Source organism: Strigops habroptila, chromosome Z (assembly GCF_004027225.2).
Source record: "Strigops habroptila isolate Jane chromosome Z, bStrHab1.2.pri, whole genome shotgun sequence".
NCBI classification, from domain to species: domain Eukaryota; kingdom Metazoa; phylum Chordata; class Aves; order Psittaciformes; family Psittacidae; genus Strigops; species Strigops habroptila.
In genome coordinates, this window is record NC_044302.2 from 34,635,999 (window position 1) to 34,653,972 (window position 17,974).

Here is a 17,974-nt window from a genome sequence, read left to right on the forward strand (position 1 = left end):
CGACACTTAAGTACTAGTTAGATAATATTAACAATAGGAACCATTTTTTTGTTCACCTTTCAAAATGTTATTACTGCTTTTCATTTCAGCTTATACACAGCTCAGACATTTTCTCTATGTTTAAGCAGGAAAGTATTAAAAAATAAGTACTTCCCATTCACATTTGATCTTTTTCACCATAATTTTGTAAGCTAAAATTTTTTCTAAATTGTATTTTCACAGTTTAGATAGAAAATACATTTTTAAACCATCCTTATAATTTTGGTAGAAGACAGAACACCAGCACAATCTTTTCCACTATCATGGTTTAACCCCAGCCAGCAGCTCAGCCCTGCACAGCCGCTCACTCACTGTGGGACTGGGGAGAGAATCAGTGGGTTGCAGTGAGAAAACAAGTGGGCTGAGATGGAGACGGTTTAACCGCTAAGGAAGAAGCAAGCAAAGCAAAACAAGGAATCCATTCGCCACTTCCCATCCATTCGCTGAACACCACCCAGGTGTTCAGCCATCTCCAGGAAAGCAGGGCTCCATCACGTGCAGCAGTTACTTGCGAAGACAAATGCTGTAACTCTGAACATCTTCCCTTCCTCCTTCTTCCCCCTGTTTTTTTTTTATTGCTGAGCATGACAACATATGGTATGGGATAACCCTTGGGTCAATTGGGGTCAGCTGTCCTGGCTGTGTCCCTCCAATTCCTTGTCCAGTCTGCTTGCTGGTGGGGTGAGAAGCAGAGAAGGCCTTGGCTCTGTATAAGCACTGCTCACTTACCAACACTGCTGTGGTCGCAAATTCAAAATCGAGTACCATGTGAGCTACTGTGATAAAATTTAACTCTATCCCAGTCCAAACCAGTTCACTCACAAAATCATTCCTATGGTCATTTAGTTACACTCAGGTGTTCATATCCCAGACAGACATATCTCTATAACCCTCAACCCTTGAAAAATTTCAAAGGCTTAAAAATAATTTTGTATTTTTATAAAAAATGATTTCTGCATAATGTCAGAGGAAAGTACAAACTCCACACAGATGTAAAACAACCTTTGGATGCAATGGAGCAAGGAGACCAGAAAACAGTCAGAAGTTGGTGACTGAAGACTACACCAGCAGGACAGTCTTTAGGAAAGCCTCAGGCACAAAAGTACTTTCAAATGGTTAATATGAGAAAAATAATAAAAACAAAAAAGAAGTTATGATACAAATCAGAACAGAGGAGGAACACTAAGATAAGCTCTGGGAAAATCACTGGAGCAAAGCTGCACATAGCTCTGAAAAGCAGAGCTGTATGTTCTGTATGAACATTACTGCATGTTCAAGATTATCTAAAATATGTAAAATACCTATGTCTAAATCCCAGACAGACTTTCTCTAAGCATTAGCTTTCTGGATAAAAAAAACAGTAACAGTTGAAAGACCACAGCAAATAAGTAAATAAGGCTGGAATTTCTAGGATGATGAAAGTACGTAAAATGTGGAACACCAAACCCAGGTTTAGGTCAGGATGATAAATTTACAATTAAAAGCTTTCAGCTAAGCATAAATATAAAGATTTTTGTATCTGGGGCACTGATGCTGCAATTCATAAAATTATAATTTAACCTTGACTCACAAAAGACAGTATTTAGAATAATTTAAGTAGTGCATTCTCCATGCCCACTCAATTTGCCCTGTAACATATGTGCCAAGGATTTTCGTGACCTGGTACCTGAAGAGCATCCCAAGATATCGACGAGAGAACATGAATGTATTTGTTCCGAGATACTGGTCCCCATAACAGCATGAGAAGATGGAACTAACTGCATACAAGGTTTGATCTCTCATACTTAAAACTAAGCTATGTAAAGGTACAGTCAAGTTCTTCAGGAAACAAAGTGTTTTCATCCAGCTTCAGAAATCTGACAAGTTCATTCTTCTAGCTTCATAAAGATAAAAAGTTCAACTGGAATTTGCTGGAACTGATGATATAAACAGAGACACCTGTCTCTCATTCATTATTTTTACATAATCTTGTCTTTGCCCTATACAAATAAGAAAGTATTTGTACTATCTTTGACGGATGTAAATTACCACCATTTTAAAATAATGATACTGACAGTTTTAAGGATTTGCTTCATACTTGTGATAACTTTCATTAAGAACCATCACAGCTCACCAAGAGCAGTATTATCAGTTTTGATTTATTCCCCTCCCCCTAAAAGAAAACGCTATGGAAATCGATGGCTTTTATTACAACTCAATTTAGGGGACTTTACTATCTAGCAGCACACATTCTATTAAAACACATATTTTAGTGGAAAGATTTTTCACTCTAATATCATGGAATTCTTTTTGTGACTAAAGGACCACAGTAACACTTGGGCCATTAACCCAAACATCAACTGAATATGGATATTTCAAACAATCAGAAAGGATCCATGTCCAGCTACCAATCCCTGGTCACCGAGTTTTTAAACTGGATTAAAAGTTCAAATAACTTGTTCAACAACAACAACAAAAGCCAAAACCACCATAAAACAAAACATCAACAAAAAAAAAAAAAAAAACCAAAACCACCAAACAAGGGCCCTACACTCTAGTTTAATTCAAGATTACGTCTATTAAAATATGTATAAATCTATCCTACATAATCGAGCTTAAACATTTTGCTTAGTTCAGTAACATTTCATTAAGCAGACTGAAATGTAAGTTTTGTCACAAAACTTATTAATTATTGGAATCCAGAGAGAAAAAAATTTCACTGCATACATCTTTTTCAGTATAGCAGTTACACATTATTACAGAGGTTTTATAGCTTCAGTAAGAGCCTCTTTTGAAGGCAATATGCTATTGCAACTTCCTACTCATTTGCTTTCACTTACATTTATTTTTTTTGCATAAAACACTAACAGGTCAAATTAGACAAAATACCACAACAGGAAACAAATTGTATGGGCATCTTCCGAGCTGACTTCTAATTACATTTTAACATTCTATTTGTACTTTCACAGAGCACCTAATAAAAACAAAACATTGCATGCTCTGGAAATACAGAAATATCTTATAAATACTATTCATTTCTGTACTGCCATTGCCTTTGGTATGTATTTCAATTACAATATACAATGGCTCTTTCAATAACTATACAGAATGCATAAAAATCGATTTATATGTAAAACTCCCACCTCGCTGCAAATTGCTTGTAGGTTGCTTTTAGGTTTCTCACATTATTTCCATCCACTTGGACTTTCGTTACCTGAATCTTCAATATTGAGAATATTATTCATTACAGTACTTAGTAAGTTTGATGTACAAGTTCACTAACATGCCAGTCATTAATGCACAGGCATTAGCAGACATCACCTGAATACATAAATAAATATATAACCTTTTCTAATATCGTATTCAAAATATATCATCTGCAAGTATAAAATGAATTATCACCTTATAGTGTGGACCAAAAAGCAGGAAAAAAGTTCTGCATCAGCAACTTCTCCACTCCTATGTTATTCCATTCTTCATTGTCATTATGTTAATTTACAGTGTAGGTACTACACGTTTTTATATATAAAATACTCATAAAAAGTAGTAACAAATTACAGCCTAAAGAATTATTGTGAGTGGTATAATAACTAATTTTTTATCAATATAAAAATTGAAAGTTTTTTAAACTGTAGAGAGGTAGCACCATTAATCCACCACATGTAATCTAACAAGAGTGCAAAAAACATGATTAAGTCAGCAACACAGATTACAACTCCATACATAGATACACACTAACACTGTACATGACAAGTCAACTCACAACATCAAACAGTTGGTTAATAAGCTCAATAAATGCCCTACTTGTTTAAAAAAAAAAAAAAAAAAAAGGCACAGAGTAGTGAAACCGACCTTGTTATTAAGCCAGAGTATTTACACGTACAGTCAAGCATTTGAAAGAACTCTAAAACTAGCTTTACAAGAAAATTACAGTCTATACACACATTTTCTTTCTGAATTGCATATTGTATAAAGAAGCTACACTAGTATTTAGTAAGAGACTGAACTCAGGGAACTGGAAATGAGACAGGGAGTCATTCACTTCTACCAGTAGCCCAAGTCTGTGGTAACTGAAGTTTAACAATTTGACAAATGGTCAGTAGTTTTTATAAAATAAGCTAGTGCTTTCAGTCCAGTTCCTGATGCTTTTGTGATGTGGATATCTATCCACTATCACAAATGGGTATTCCAGTTGGCAGCCACAGTAACGACTGAGTGAGCATGGAGACTAAACAAGCCTCAACCCTTGCTAGAGGTCTCTCTCTAGGTCAGGGTTTGCAGCACTTTGGTGGGGCAGTGGGGTATAGCTTGCACTGCTGTTGCTTTGTACCTGATTAGTGGACAAAAAGAGGACTTCAGTTTCCAGTGCTGTCAGTCTAAAGACTTTCACAAACTCCGAACTCATGAATTCATGTTAAAACGAAAATTTCTTTCATCTGCTTAAATACAAAGTTTCCCTACTGAAAACAATATTGGGCAGGGTAGGGGGGAGAGGATGTGGGACAGAAATCATACAAAAAGACAAAAGCATTAGCAAAAATTTAAAACAAACAACAACAAAACCAAACAAAACCAAACACCCCACACCTCTTGAGTAAAATCTCCTCCTTCAGCAATGTCTTTTGAAAAATGCAACATAGAAAAATACTTTCAGTATAACTTAAGGTACTTCATTTAAAATCCAAAATGCGGTGTTACGCAGTAACCTGAAAATTATTACTTTAAGGGGCTCCCGTTTTATCTGACACAAAGGGTTTAACCAAAATTAGTTTGCCTCTGACACACACCCTTGAAATATAACTAAGAGTGAAACGAAGTACTTTCAGTTTACACATTAAAAAAAAATAAAATCAATGTAATAAAAAAAGTGAATCAAGGAACAGTTGTTGGTTCTCTCCAAGGTTTTGCTCAGGATGTCCAGTAGTGGTTAGGTTCAACTTTGTACTCAGTATATTCAGTATAGATCATAGAATTACAGACTAGTTTGCGTTGAAAGGGACCTTTAAAGGTCACCTAGATCAAGCCCCCTGCAATGAGCAGGGACACCTTCCACTAGATCAGGTTACTCGGAGCCCCATTCTACCTGGCCTTAAATGTTTCCAGGGATGGGGCATCTACCACCTCTTTGAGACGTTTTTCAAACTCATTCTAATTTAAAAGAACATAAAATATCCTACAGTGTCCCAAAATAGGAACAGTCTAAAGACATTTAAGAACTATTTAGACAGCAATCCTGGCAGCTGAACCAAAGAGAAAACAGGATGTGTGGAACCAGCACAACATTTAGAAGTTTTTTGTTGCGTATTGGTAATTCCCTACAGTAAGAACTCAAAAGACCTGTTACCACTACAAAGCCAATACCGCCACCTAAAGGTGACGACTAAGTATTGTATTTATGCATTTGGTGCACATGTAATGTGTTTGGCAAACTAAAATAAAAGAGGGGCTTTATTATTACTAGTAAATACTACCAATGTCATCTGTAAGGAGTTTTTGCTTTATAAAGCTGTAATGTAATACTTGACAGAGGATGAAGCATCATTGTACAAAGTTATGATATACAATATTGATATATAGAAATCAATCTCAGTATTGGCATCACCCTTAATATGTATACAGATATTTAGCAAGTAACCAGTCCTATATGTAGACTCTCTCTCTAGAAAGAAAACCAGCAACACTCCTGGAAAACATAAGGTTTTAATTGAAGGGGGGAAGAGGGGAGGAAATCTCCCAACAACTTACAGTTCAAAACTTCAAAACAATGAAATAAACTAGTGAGAAAGTATTTTGGGAAAGTATTAATAAAGAAGCATGGGCAAGTGATTCATTTTCTAAAGTTCCTCCAACTAGAACAGTTTTATGCAATTATATGTAACACACACTCTCTAGGAATATCTTTCCCCAAAAGTCTCTTTCGTTTACTTGTTACCAATGAAAAAAGTAAAATATTTCTACATATTCTAAACTTCAGTAGTTCACATCATCAGATGATGTGCAGTTTATATGCCTCATAATACTGACTTTTCTCCTCAGACAACTTGCCTGGACTAAACCCAAAGCAAACTACTCCTTTCCACATTTGCTCTATGTCATGCATAGGTCACACTGCTGAATTTAAGTGGTTTGTAGCTGATGCGTACAAAGAAGAAAAATAACTGCTTCCCAAAGCTAAAAATGGGGTGGGGAGGGAAAAATCTGAGTAGAAAAACATAACAATAAATAAATCAAATTACACTATGCTGTGATTCTTCAAAAAACATGAAAATTAAATTCATTTTGTCCTATAGATTTTCATACTACGTTTATTTCAGTCAATGTTTTAAAAGGGTATGTTAAGTACTTAACTATGTGACATAAAACTGAAATGTCTGATTTAGTCCACCTTAATTCTTTTTTACTGAAATTAAAAAAGTATATTATTCACATATCCAAAGTATTATAGTTTCTGTCAAATGTAGCATCACAGAACAAATTTCTACTCTGTATTATCTGCTACAACTGCAGAAGTGGGCAGAACACAAACAGAATACTCTTATTTAAAAACACCGTTAAATAATTACCTGTAAAATATTTATCATGAAAGTGCTCTCACACATCGAACATGAAAAAGACCTTTACCAAGCACAGTGCTAACTGGGCCAAAAATCAGTTATCTTGAAATGTCCTAAACAGTAAACAGTGTTTATGGTGAGTGGACAGAGGCACGCTAGAAACGTGATCAGATTAGATAGTAACCATCTTAACATATCTGAAAGCCATCAGACAAATGATTTGTCTAAATCACCTACTTCACAAGATCATTTCACTGGAAAGGGAAAAATATTTTTTACATTTTACTACATTCTACCTGTAGTAGCTTAGTTGCAGTATTATTTCACATCTACCCCTAAACAAGCTTGAAAAAGAGAAAATGTGGGAAGCAACAAAGTATAGTTAAGAATGCTGTCATTCTGTTACAGTATCTAAAAGTCCCTTGCCCTTCATCTTTAGAAGCTCCTACTCCTCATCCACACTAATTCACCAGGAAAGAACACAGATCCTGGGTGGAATAGGGAGCTACAAATCTACAACTGCCACCTGCTAAATTTCAGCAACCATTGTGCTATAATTTAGCCATTAAGTCACTCAGTTAAGTAAAGGCAATTAAAAACAAATTAGTGTGTAAAACCAACATAGTTAAGTGGAAAGGCTTTTCCCAGTTCTAAAAAGAGTTCTGAAATTTAGGTCTACTCTATTCATAACAACAAAGTGGAGAGTTTAAACGCTGCTTGTACAAAATAGTTCCTGGGAGCAATCCTTCCCTTAGGGTGCACTTAGTAATCACACACGTGCTCTGCATCTCTCTATAAAGAAGTCACAGAACCTTTAAAACCTTTTAGAGCTTCATTCTTCTAGGGAAGGCTGCAATGAAAAGTGTTTAGTCTCCTTGACAATTCAGGTTAAGTACAGCCCCACCCCATGTCTCGGTGAGAGTACAGCTTGTCAGTGTGAAGCAGTTCTCTGATTTTGCAGCTGAAGCTACGTACTGCCTATCTATCTGCAGCGGAAGGACAAAAAAAGCACTTGGTAGAAAATTAACAATTACATTAACCAATCTATCTTCCACCAGCTTCATTCACACTAAAATCATTCACAAGGCAAACATGAAAGTTATACTCACAGCATTCAATTCCAGACATAATCATAAGAAGTCAAATTAAACTCAGCCAAGAGGCTAGAAAATTTCCCAGTTTTGTCTGGACTGAGTTATAATCTGTTATTCCATTTACACTGAATTTCTGTGAGACTGACTGATTGTACCATACTGCTTGGGGGCAGATAAGGAAAGAAAACTCAACATACTGGCACACTTAGCAAGTCCTGCAATTTTTTAGGGTTTTTTTCCCCTGCTAGGTTTCCAAATCAGACAGTATGCTTCAGAAAAGACACTTCGTATATAATTATTCTTCCATTCAAAGGACAGAGCGTGGGGGAGGAGGGGAGGAGAAGCATTATGAAGAGCTATGAATCAGTTACGAAAAAAACAACTTTTGTGTTGTCAAGTTAGCTTTACAATGTTCACTTTTTCCTCATACATCACTTTGCACCCACTTATTACTTGCAGCTTGCACTTATTACCACAACATGATCAGCATTTCAAAGAAGGAAAGAGTCTATTTTTCTGTGAAATCCCTAGGATATTAAACAATCAGAACATAAATTCTTCCTTCTCTGTTTCTGCTCAGCAGCCTGATAATGGAGTTACTTAGCAACAGACGAAGCAACTGAACTGTGTTGCCTGATCCACATTTCACTGTAAAGTAACACTCACAAAGGCATTATTTAGCTGATGGTTGCCTCCGTATAGATGTATTTTTGAAGTATAAAATCCATTAGTCTGAGACGAGCCTACATGAAAACGCAGGCATCACGTACCATCTCTAATGGACTACACATTTTGAAATTAATAGAAATTGCCTGTAAGAGTCACATGATTTTGAGCACCTCTGAAAAGGAAGAAACAGGAAAATATGAAACACCCAGAGCAGATTTACAATATTTACACAGAAGCTACAGAAGCTGTTTAAAAAGGGGGGCAGGAGGGAAAGGAGTCATCTTCCTACAGCAGATTGACCATCATCTATGAACTTCAGATACACAAACTCATACGTCAAATAGACTTTTCTTGATGCAGAATGTTTTGATTTCAGAGAATGAATACTCACTCATCTTGAAAACACTCACACATGCTTCCCCAAACCACCTTCTTCCCCAAAAGAGTAGGAAGTGCCACAGCAAGTATTAACAGTGGTTATATTTTAGAAGGCACTCTTAAAAACAAACGTAACCCACAGAATCTGACAAATCAAACAGTGGAATTCTCATTTGCCACCAACCATTACTCCCTTGTGAGCTAAGTCCACGGCATTGAACAATACCTATCTTATCTTTCTAATCTTTCTATTATTTTGGAAAGTGAAAATGTTTCTTTTACAACTGCATGAGAATTTCTTGCAAGTTGTCTTGGTTCATCATACAAAATTACACTTGCAGAAAGATTTGAAAGTCTCTTGCCCCCAGCAAGGGGAAAGCACGTCAGTTTCTGCAGCTTTGTCGTCTAGTGGAATCATTCGAGCGTTATTTTGTTCTAAAGATTCAGCACCCTGGAGTTCATCGTTTCATAACTTATTTCATGTTTACATTTCCAGACCAAGATTTAAGGAACTGAACTTGGACTTTACAAAGCTAAACCAAGGCTGACCCAAGTTTATATTTTCCTTAAAAATTAAGATTGGGCAGCAGCTTTAAACAACATTAGACATTAAAAAAACCTTACATTCACGAAAAGTTGTGCAAAGGGTTAGTTTTTATAAGTCATTTGACAAATTTTCAGAAATGATGAAATAATGAAAAGGAAATTTTTGAGAGTACATACTTTTGTCTTATTTCCAATGAAAAATTTATGTTACATTTCCAATAATGAGGGCAACCAAACAAAGCACAAGTGAAAAACATCCTTCCTGATCGTCTTAAAAACAGGAAGATACTTCCTATGTCCTATTTCAACTGAGAATTTAGATGACATTTCAGATTATAAAACCACAGAATTTTAAGCGCTAACAATTGTAGTGTCAGCTTCTTAGGTTACATTTCAGACTAAAAAGAGCATAAAAACTTCAATGGAAAGAAGTGCACGACTTATCTATAATAACATTCTCTAATGATCATGCACTTACATAGGTATTTATACATAAAACAATCTTTATATACAATTAAGCAATCCTCCATGTACAATTATGCACACCTTAAGTGTGCAAAAATTTTTCCTTTTTCATTCAAAGATAAATAATACTTTGAATTTCCCTACCTTCTTCCAGTTAATTTTTTCAGGAGTATGCTTTCCCTTCCAGGCTTCTCAGAATTTTCATTTTTATTTATTTTAACCAAAATATTTTAATGCATTAAGATAAATACTACAAGGACTAATGCTGACAGTACTCAAGATTTTGTTTTGACACAGGAGCAAAGGACACATCCTTTTTTTTCCTGCATGTGAACTATTTCAATATCTCAGTTTTTGTCATTATCTCCTATTTCTTAACTTTCTACATTTCTTCAAAACCAGTAAATGGCAGGTTGGGTTTTTTTTAAATAGAAACCATTCTCAAATGAACCATCTCCGGCATTAGGCTGTTTTCTATTTGAAGCCAAATATGTAATGACTGAGTACAAGGAATGCTGTTTTCTTACAAACGCAATTTATTTGTTCTAGTTCAGCAGCTTTCAAACTAAAGGTTATAACCCTGACATCAGCTGATAGTTAAGAATTCAAGTGCAAGCAAATTTGCCTACTTAGTTGGGAAAAAAAATTATTAAAAAAAAAAAAAAAGAAAAAGACGGTGCTCTACTATACCATTTAGCAGATACAGGCTTTCAATATTAGAAACTATCATTTCAAAGACTACTTATAATTAAGGACACAAGAGTTTTATTGCCTTCTTCTACCAGCACAGGGGCACTATTCCACTGCATCCTGACGAGAAAGTGACATATTACAAGAAAAGATTATCAGAGCATACTATCTGTAATCAAGAACCCAAGCTCCAAAAAACCTTTTCGTTTCAGTAAATATGCAGTTTTTGCTGTAGGAAAACAGTGGTATAAAGGAAAGAAACATTCCATATGGACTAAGCATTTTCCTACACATATTGGGCATCTTCTAAACAATTACTCCCGTAACATCATATTGAACCCGAAAGTTAATATGTATGCGGATTAGCATTAGTTTAACTTCTACTTTGAGTCATCTTTTGAGCTCTCTCTGTAGAGCCTAGATTTTCACAGTTAGAGAACATTTTTAAGCAATTCACTGCCACAAAGCAGCTATTCAGAAGAAAGTTTTGACAATGAAAAGCAAGAGAAAGCTCTGACAATGAAAACACTGTGGGGAAAAAAAATCATGACATGTACTTACTAATTTGTTTTCTTGCATGTATATTCTTTGCAATTTCAGACAGCCTTTAGCTATAATGATCATTCCTTCATCTGAGATCTTGTAACACTGCCCAAAATGAATGTCTTTCAATTCTCTGCATTTTGAACCCAGCTGCAATTAATGAAATCAAAATAATTATTTCAGAAGGGGGTGGGGGGGAGAAAAACCAACAAAAAACCCCAGGATTTGACTGAACTGGAAAGGTGGGAGTTCAGCTTTCTTTCTGCTTCTCTCCCCCTCCCTTAAAAATTATCTTTCTTTACAGATTTTGTAAGTACTATCACAAACAAGAAAGATTACAATTACATACATGACAAAATGAAGTTAACTAGAGTCAACAAAATGGATCTAAAAGCAGCACATAAGAACCAAATTATTTATTGAGCATATATATAATTAGCTAATGCCTGTATGCTAGACCATTGATAGAATATTTAACATAACTACTTTACAGCTTATCCTAAATGCTCTTTTAACATAAAAGAAAGAGTTGATGAAAACATCCTGTATGTCTAACACATGAAGATCTCAGCCACCTTCAGCTTTCATGATGTAAAAAGAGTTACTTAAACACTGATTCCAAACAGTAACTAAGCTCAGGAAAACTGAATCAGCCAGAGGTGAAGCACAGGATGTCAAACTGAAGATTTCATTCATTCAGTGCTTGGATATTTTAAAAAACAAAAAGTACACATGGGCTCCAGAAAACAACATTTACTGTACCAAGAAAATACATCCATAAACCCATAAACCAATTTTTAAAGTCGAAGAGGTCATCTGATTTTAATTAAATCCTAGAGGAGGGTACCTTCTTCCATGTCACTTCTTGTACGTGGCAAGCAGCTGAAAGACACTAATTTATAAAGAAATTAGTGGAAAGGATGGTTACCTGCTTCAGGCCTTCATCAGTGAGTCTGTCTTGATTGCCTACATGCACTTTCTGAAGAAGAGGACACTGAGAGGCAACTGCAATAATAGAGGTGTCAGAAAGCTGTTTACACCTGTAGGCAGTATACCTTAGGAGTCCAGGACATTTAATTGCTAATATGCATACTCCTGTATCAGATATATTGCGACAATCAGAAATATTGATTTCAGTAATATTCTGGCTTCTTGATGCTATCTTTTCCAACAGCTCATCAGTGACCTGCAAAGAAAATTCAAACATTCAAATTTAACTTTTTTTCATAAGCATCTTTAACTTCATTAGCACAAAACCTACTATTTGTAAGATGCATTTTCATAAGCTACTGGGAGAATGAAAATATTTGTTTTCCCAAGATAAGAGCATAGTGGTATAATCAGTTTTACAATTATCTTTAAAAGAATTCTGCTCCAATCCTTTGAGTTAATGGTCTGCTTCATATTTTAGACATCCTTTAGAAAAAAAGGATTTGCTTGCCCTTCCATAGCAGCACTCTACTTACATACCTAAGGTAGCATTTACAAAGAAGTAAAGAGTTTATAGGTCTATGAAATGCAACAGGTTTTTTTATTTAGGCTTTGGCAATCATCCAAAACCAGTTGCCAGCGGACAAATACTATAGCAATGCAGGTAACAATGGGGTTTTGAACAGTAGAAAACAGTCACCTAAAGGTAGCAGTGAACGAAAGGGATCAGAAGGAAAGAACAACTAACAGAATAAAACCTAATTAAAACCTAGAAGTTTCCTCCTGTTACTTGTTCAGTTTTAAAACACAATACTTGCATATTTTAAGTGTTAGTCTACGAAAGACCATTAAATCGGATACATGCACTATTTTCCTAGAGCAACTTTGAAGAAAAAAGGTTCTATCCACTTTGTACCTATACACATTGTATTTAGCTAATATGCCAATAATTTTAAAAGAAGCCAGTCCTACAAAACAGGCAAGAAACCAAAGTTATTCTTCATGCTCAAGCTTCCAAGTTAAAACAAACAAAACCAAAGCAGATAAGACAATGCATAGAACTCCCTCACTTTAAAAGTTTTAGTCACCTTAGGTGACATGTGATAAAAGTCTTTCTAGCAAAACTGTTCAGGAACACACATCCACCACTTAGCATAGATGAGATCTAGTTTTAAGCCTGGAGAGGGCAAGAGAGAAGCACAAATCCTTTCTGTCTTTCTCTTAAACAGTTGAGAAACAAACACTTTGCTACATTCAATCTTTCCCATTAGTAGCAAGTCTAGTCTTTTTTCTTGCTATTTCATCAGGCAGCTGTTAGATAGAAAATGTGACAAATTGGAAAAACACAAAAAATAAACCACAAACAACACCTAAAAAAACACCTCCCCTCAAAAAAAAAAAAACCCAACAAAAAAAAAAAACCCCAACAAACAAAAAACCAACAAACAGCAACATCAACAATAATCAAAATAACCCAAACCTGCACCACACACAGAAAGATAACACGTGTGCTTCATATTGGTTTAGGAACCCAATTTTACTGAGATCCCAACATGCCTAATAAGCAAAACCATTAAAAACCTTTGTAGCAGAAATAAGGCTACCCCTCAACACAGTGAAGAAAAAAAGACTTCTTTTTCACATACTACCTGCAGAGCAGAAAGATGGACCTCTGGTCTGGGTGTGATTTGGAGTCACTTGAGAAAAACCAGACAATCTGCTACATGATTTTTCCATAATGGTTCAGAAATGTGTTATCTAGTAACTCTAGAAGCAAGAGAACTCACATGCTTTCTTACTCATTGGTGATTTGAAAATAATATCCCGTGCACATTCTTTATGTCCAACACAGAGGACTTGATGTTGCTGCTGCTTTAAATAGGGCCTTCCAGTGCTCATTACCTTGCACCCTATATTTTCATGAATCTCAAAAAATCATTTAATAAACCTCTGCAAGTAACTAAATAACACGAAAGCTAAACTAGGTGGCCAAATAACACAGACAAGCTTAAAAGTTTTCCAAGGACGAAAGTTACTCTCAGCAATCTCAGGCTAGGCTCCGTAAGGATGTCACTAAATGAAATCCATGAACCCCAGACATATTTAATTCTAGGATCAGGTAAAGGCCTAAAAAGACACTATCTGGTTTGTGATCAGTAGGAGCCACACCGGTTGAAGAAAAATTACAGAAAATTTGTTAAAACAAACAGAGCAAGCACCAGTTATGTGACCATTCTTCAAACTATGGCATCCTTAAAAAAGCTCATTAATTGTGTCCTTCAATTAAAATGAGATCTTATAGTTCTTATGAATGGAACTACCATTACCTGTAGTAGACCCAAGACAGGTACCTACAGTCCATTTCAAACAGTACTTGTCCTCACACTGTTTTAACAACTGAACAGTCAGAAGAAGCTACATTTAAAGGAGTTAATCTAAGGGTCCAGGTATTTTCAGCCTCTAGTAGAAAAATCCCTGAAAGCACAGACATCACCATTTTATGTGGTTCTTTTGTTGACCTTTGGTTAAGAGTACAAGTTCCGAGAATAAATTCTGAGTAATCAAAACATGGTATCTTCATACCTGTTGACGACTACTAAGATCCAGTTGTTTCCAAAACTGAAAATCTAAACAGAGGTCACGCCAATATTTACAGACTAGTGATGCTGAAAGGCAACGCTCATTCAGGGATAAATTGGAAAATATCTGTAAAGAAAGGGGAAAAAATATTACTTGTCAGAAGTAATCATATTTTAGATACAGAAAGATTTTATTACTAACCCATCTTGTAAAACAAATGTATTAGAAAGCACTGAAACATTCTAGAACTTGACAGAACTTGATTAGTCAAGGACAATAACAAAAAAATATCTATATCCCACAAGAGCTGACAATATTAATAAGTCGCACTAGCACAACCAACGACGGAATGTTTCCTACTTAAGCACTCATTTCTTAGACCAAATTCAAATGTGCTTCTGAGGTGGCACACCTGAAGAATTACAAACAGAAAGGTTAGCTCAGCGTTACTTGCAAGTCATTTAAAAGGTGTTTTCATTCCTATTCTTAACTGAATTGAAAAGAAGAGTCAGGAAGGTACTAAAACATGAGTCTTGTGGGAAGGGGGCATGGGACAGTGGAGCAGATCAGCAGAGCAAATCAGTTTTAGACAAGGAAACTAAGCATAGAATTAGCATTTTGTACCCCAAGGTTTTGAGCATTATAGCAGCCTGCAAAAAAAGGAATAAACTGTAACTTTATGGCAGGCTCCTAAACTGCTGTTACATTTATTATATTCAGCCCTTCCTCTGAAGAGCTGTTGCTTATTAATAAATATAAGAAGAAGGTCTGTCAAGAGTTACATACAAAGGTACCCTGTAACTACAAATGAACTGGAATCTACATGTCATCCTGTTTTGAAAAAAGGTCATTACAGCATTAAGATACCTACACACAAATACGACTGCAAAACATGAAACAGTCCTCCTACTAAACTGATAAGGACATCATGTACTAAACAGAAGCACTACAGCCAGTCTCAGGCAACAATCTCAAGAAAATCTGAAAGTGTTAGAGAGTGTCCACAGGAAAGCACTGAGCTCTAGAGAACATGAAAACATTTGAAGAAAAGGCTAGGAATGTTTAACCAAGGAAAAGGGATGCCAAAGGGTGTAAACAAACTAGAGAGACCACTTTAATCTTCATTGTGGTAGGTAGGGCACTCAAAAATTGTTAAGACTTCTAAATTAAGGATAATCAGCCATTGGAATATAATACCTGGTAAACTTACAGAATTTCCATCATTGGGCGGTCTTTAGAACAGACAGGACAATCAACTGTCAACAGTGACAACCATTACTAACCCCTTGTTCTAGGAGTGGCTTAGTTTAGCAGTTTTTAGTATGTACATCCCTATAAGATTTCCTTGGCTAAGGCGAGTTAGTTGGCAATTCCTAAAGGATCTGCAAAATTTCAAATTCACCACCTTCCGCAAATGCTTGCAAGATTTATCACTCCTATCTTCTTCCAGCTATGAAAAGCTCATAATCTCTTATGCAAGACCCCTCGCAGTGCTGACGGATTGCACGTGACTCCTGTTTTTCTGCAGGCCTTGACTTGACCATTACCAGAGTCAATGGTCATTTCTTATTAAGGAATCAGTTGAACACGGGTGGACAAAACAACCAACGCCTACTTCCTCCCTGCAGTTCTCTGTCTGCTGGTGAATCCATGCACAGAGCAAGGAGGTGACTAATAGTTGTCATTAGTATTAGGGACCTAATAAAAACACTACCAGCCCTACTCAAGCAAGGAAAAAGCACTAAAGAGTAAATGGTAATTTGGCATCTGACATTCATACTGCAAAAGTGTAATTCTAAGCATTAAAAAAAACAGATGAGTCTGATGATTCTCAGCAATTCAATGTTAGTAAAAGCTGGAGGAAACTCAAATTCCTACTACCATACTTCTGTATGAAACAGAAGACTGATCTCTCAACAGTTAAAGTCCTGTGAAGAAAACAGGACCATACGACCCACGTTTAGTTTAGATGGACATCAGACTGACTCCAGTTAATACTAAGAAGGGATGCCAAGGTTGTCATTATAAAATACTTTAACTAATCTTTGCTACAGTGGGAAATAAATATACTTCTTCGTGGAGTATCTCCTTCGCTTTGAGAAACAAGAGCTTGCAGTTCTTAAAACAAGAACATAGCAAAACAGGAAAGACTTGCTAATCCAGCTGATGCTGTGAATATGAAAACCCTTAAATAATTCTTGTTCCAACTACCATCCTATCAAAAGCTGAAAGCCCTCACAAATCACAAAATACCTACTGCTACTGCTTTCCTATTGCATGAGACACAGCAGTAGCAATGCTGAAACAAAAAAGAATCAAGTTTGATTCAGTACTTTACACACACAGAATTTCTGTACAGACAATATTCTTCTGGAAGAAATGTCTGGAAGCATTTGTGGACATTTTTCGGTCCATGCTGCAGAGACAAGTAAGGAGCATACAGAGAGGTGTTGCAAATTGGCTTCCTATACAAACAACCCTCAGAGTGAAGCCACTAGCCGGGAGAATAGCAGCTGACAAAGTCCTTGCACAAGTTCCAGCATGGACAGGAGTAGCCACAGAGGTTACACAAGCAGTCCATGTTCAAAGACAAGGTCTTGCCCATTTTACTATCTGCAGTAGCTATATAAGTTCCAACTACAAAGGGATTCTGAGTAATGCCACATAAAACATCAATTTCTCTTCAGAGCTTGCAACTGTTAAAAGAAGACATCATTGAATTACACTAAACGTAACTTAGCAAAGCCTACGCACATTCCAGTTTGGTGGCATATCATCCTTACGTTAAGGGATTATCTTAGCTGCAGGTTAAAATACTACACTAATGCATAAAAAGCTACAACGCGCTTTGATGATTTTTACCACCCATTTCATTCTCTAGATATATACTGATTGTCCTGAGTTTTAGATTGTTTTCTAATTCCGAAGGTTTTATAAATACAGATGAAAGCTAAAACCATTCCTGCCCCCAAGCCTGTTCATTTAACTCCTGCTTATTATAGATAACTTTCTGAGGGCAGTAGGTCCCCTGGTTACATTTAATTCTTGAAAATCGTACTCAAGCATGTACACTTCTGACATGGTTTAAGCCCAGCTGGTAACTCAGAACCACACAGCTGCTAACTCACTCCTCCTTTTTCCCCCCACTCTGGGCAGGATGGGGAGGAGAATCGAAAGAATGTAAACCCCATGGGTTGAGATAAGAACAGTCCAATAACTAAAGTATAATAATAAAGCTGCTACTACTACTACTACTACTAAGGGAAATAACAAGGGGAGAGAACATTGAACAGGGAAAAGGAGAAAGGAATAAGACCAACAAACAGCAGCAGTGCACAATACAATTGGTCACCACCTGCTGACCGATAACCAGCCCGACCCGGTCCCTTCCGGGTGACTCCTCCCAGTTTATATACTGGGCATGATACGGATAGGTCGGGTCAGGTGTCCCGTTTCTGCTCCCTCATGGCTTCTTATGCCCCTCCTCTCTGGCAGAGCATGAGAGAC

At 36.3% G+C, this 17,974-nt stretch overlaps 1 protein-coding gene across 10 annotated transcripts in view; it reads right to left on the reverse strand.

Annotated features, from left to right (window-relative positions):
- Positions 1 to 17,974, reverse strand: part of FBXL17 (F-box and leucine rich repeat protein 17) — a 271,883-nt gene that overhangs the window by 248,375 nt on the left and 5,534 nt on the right. For all 10 annotated transcript variants that reach the window (XR_003989300.1, XM_030471091.1, XM_030471090.1 and 7 more), the window contains exons 2-4: positions 14,471 to 14,593; positions 11,886 to 12,143; positions 10,976 to 11,107 (exon numbers count right to left, since the gene is read on the reverse strand). Coding sequence is in view for 9 of the 10 variants with exons in the window: in XM_030471091.1 (XP_030326951.1) it covers positions 10,976 to 11,107; positions 11,886 to 12,143; positions 14,471 to 14,593 (513 nt within the window). In the remaining variant the exon portion in view is untranslated. The remainder of the gene's footprint in view (positions 1 to 10,975; positions 11,108 to 11,885; positions 12,144 to 14,470; positions 14,594 to 17,974) is intronic.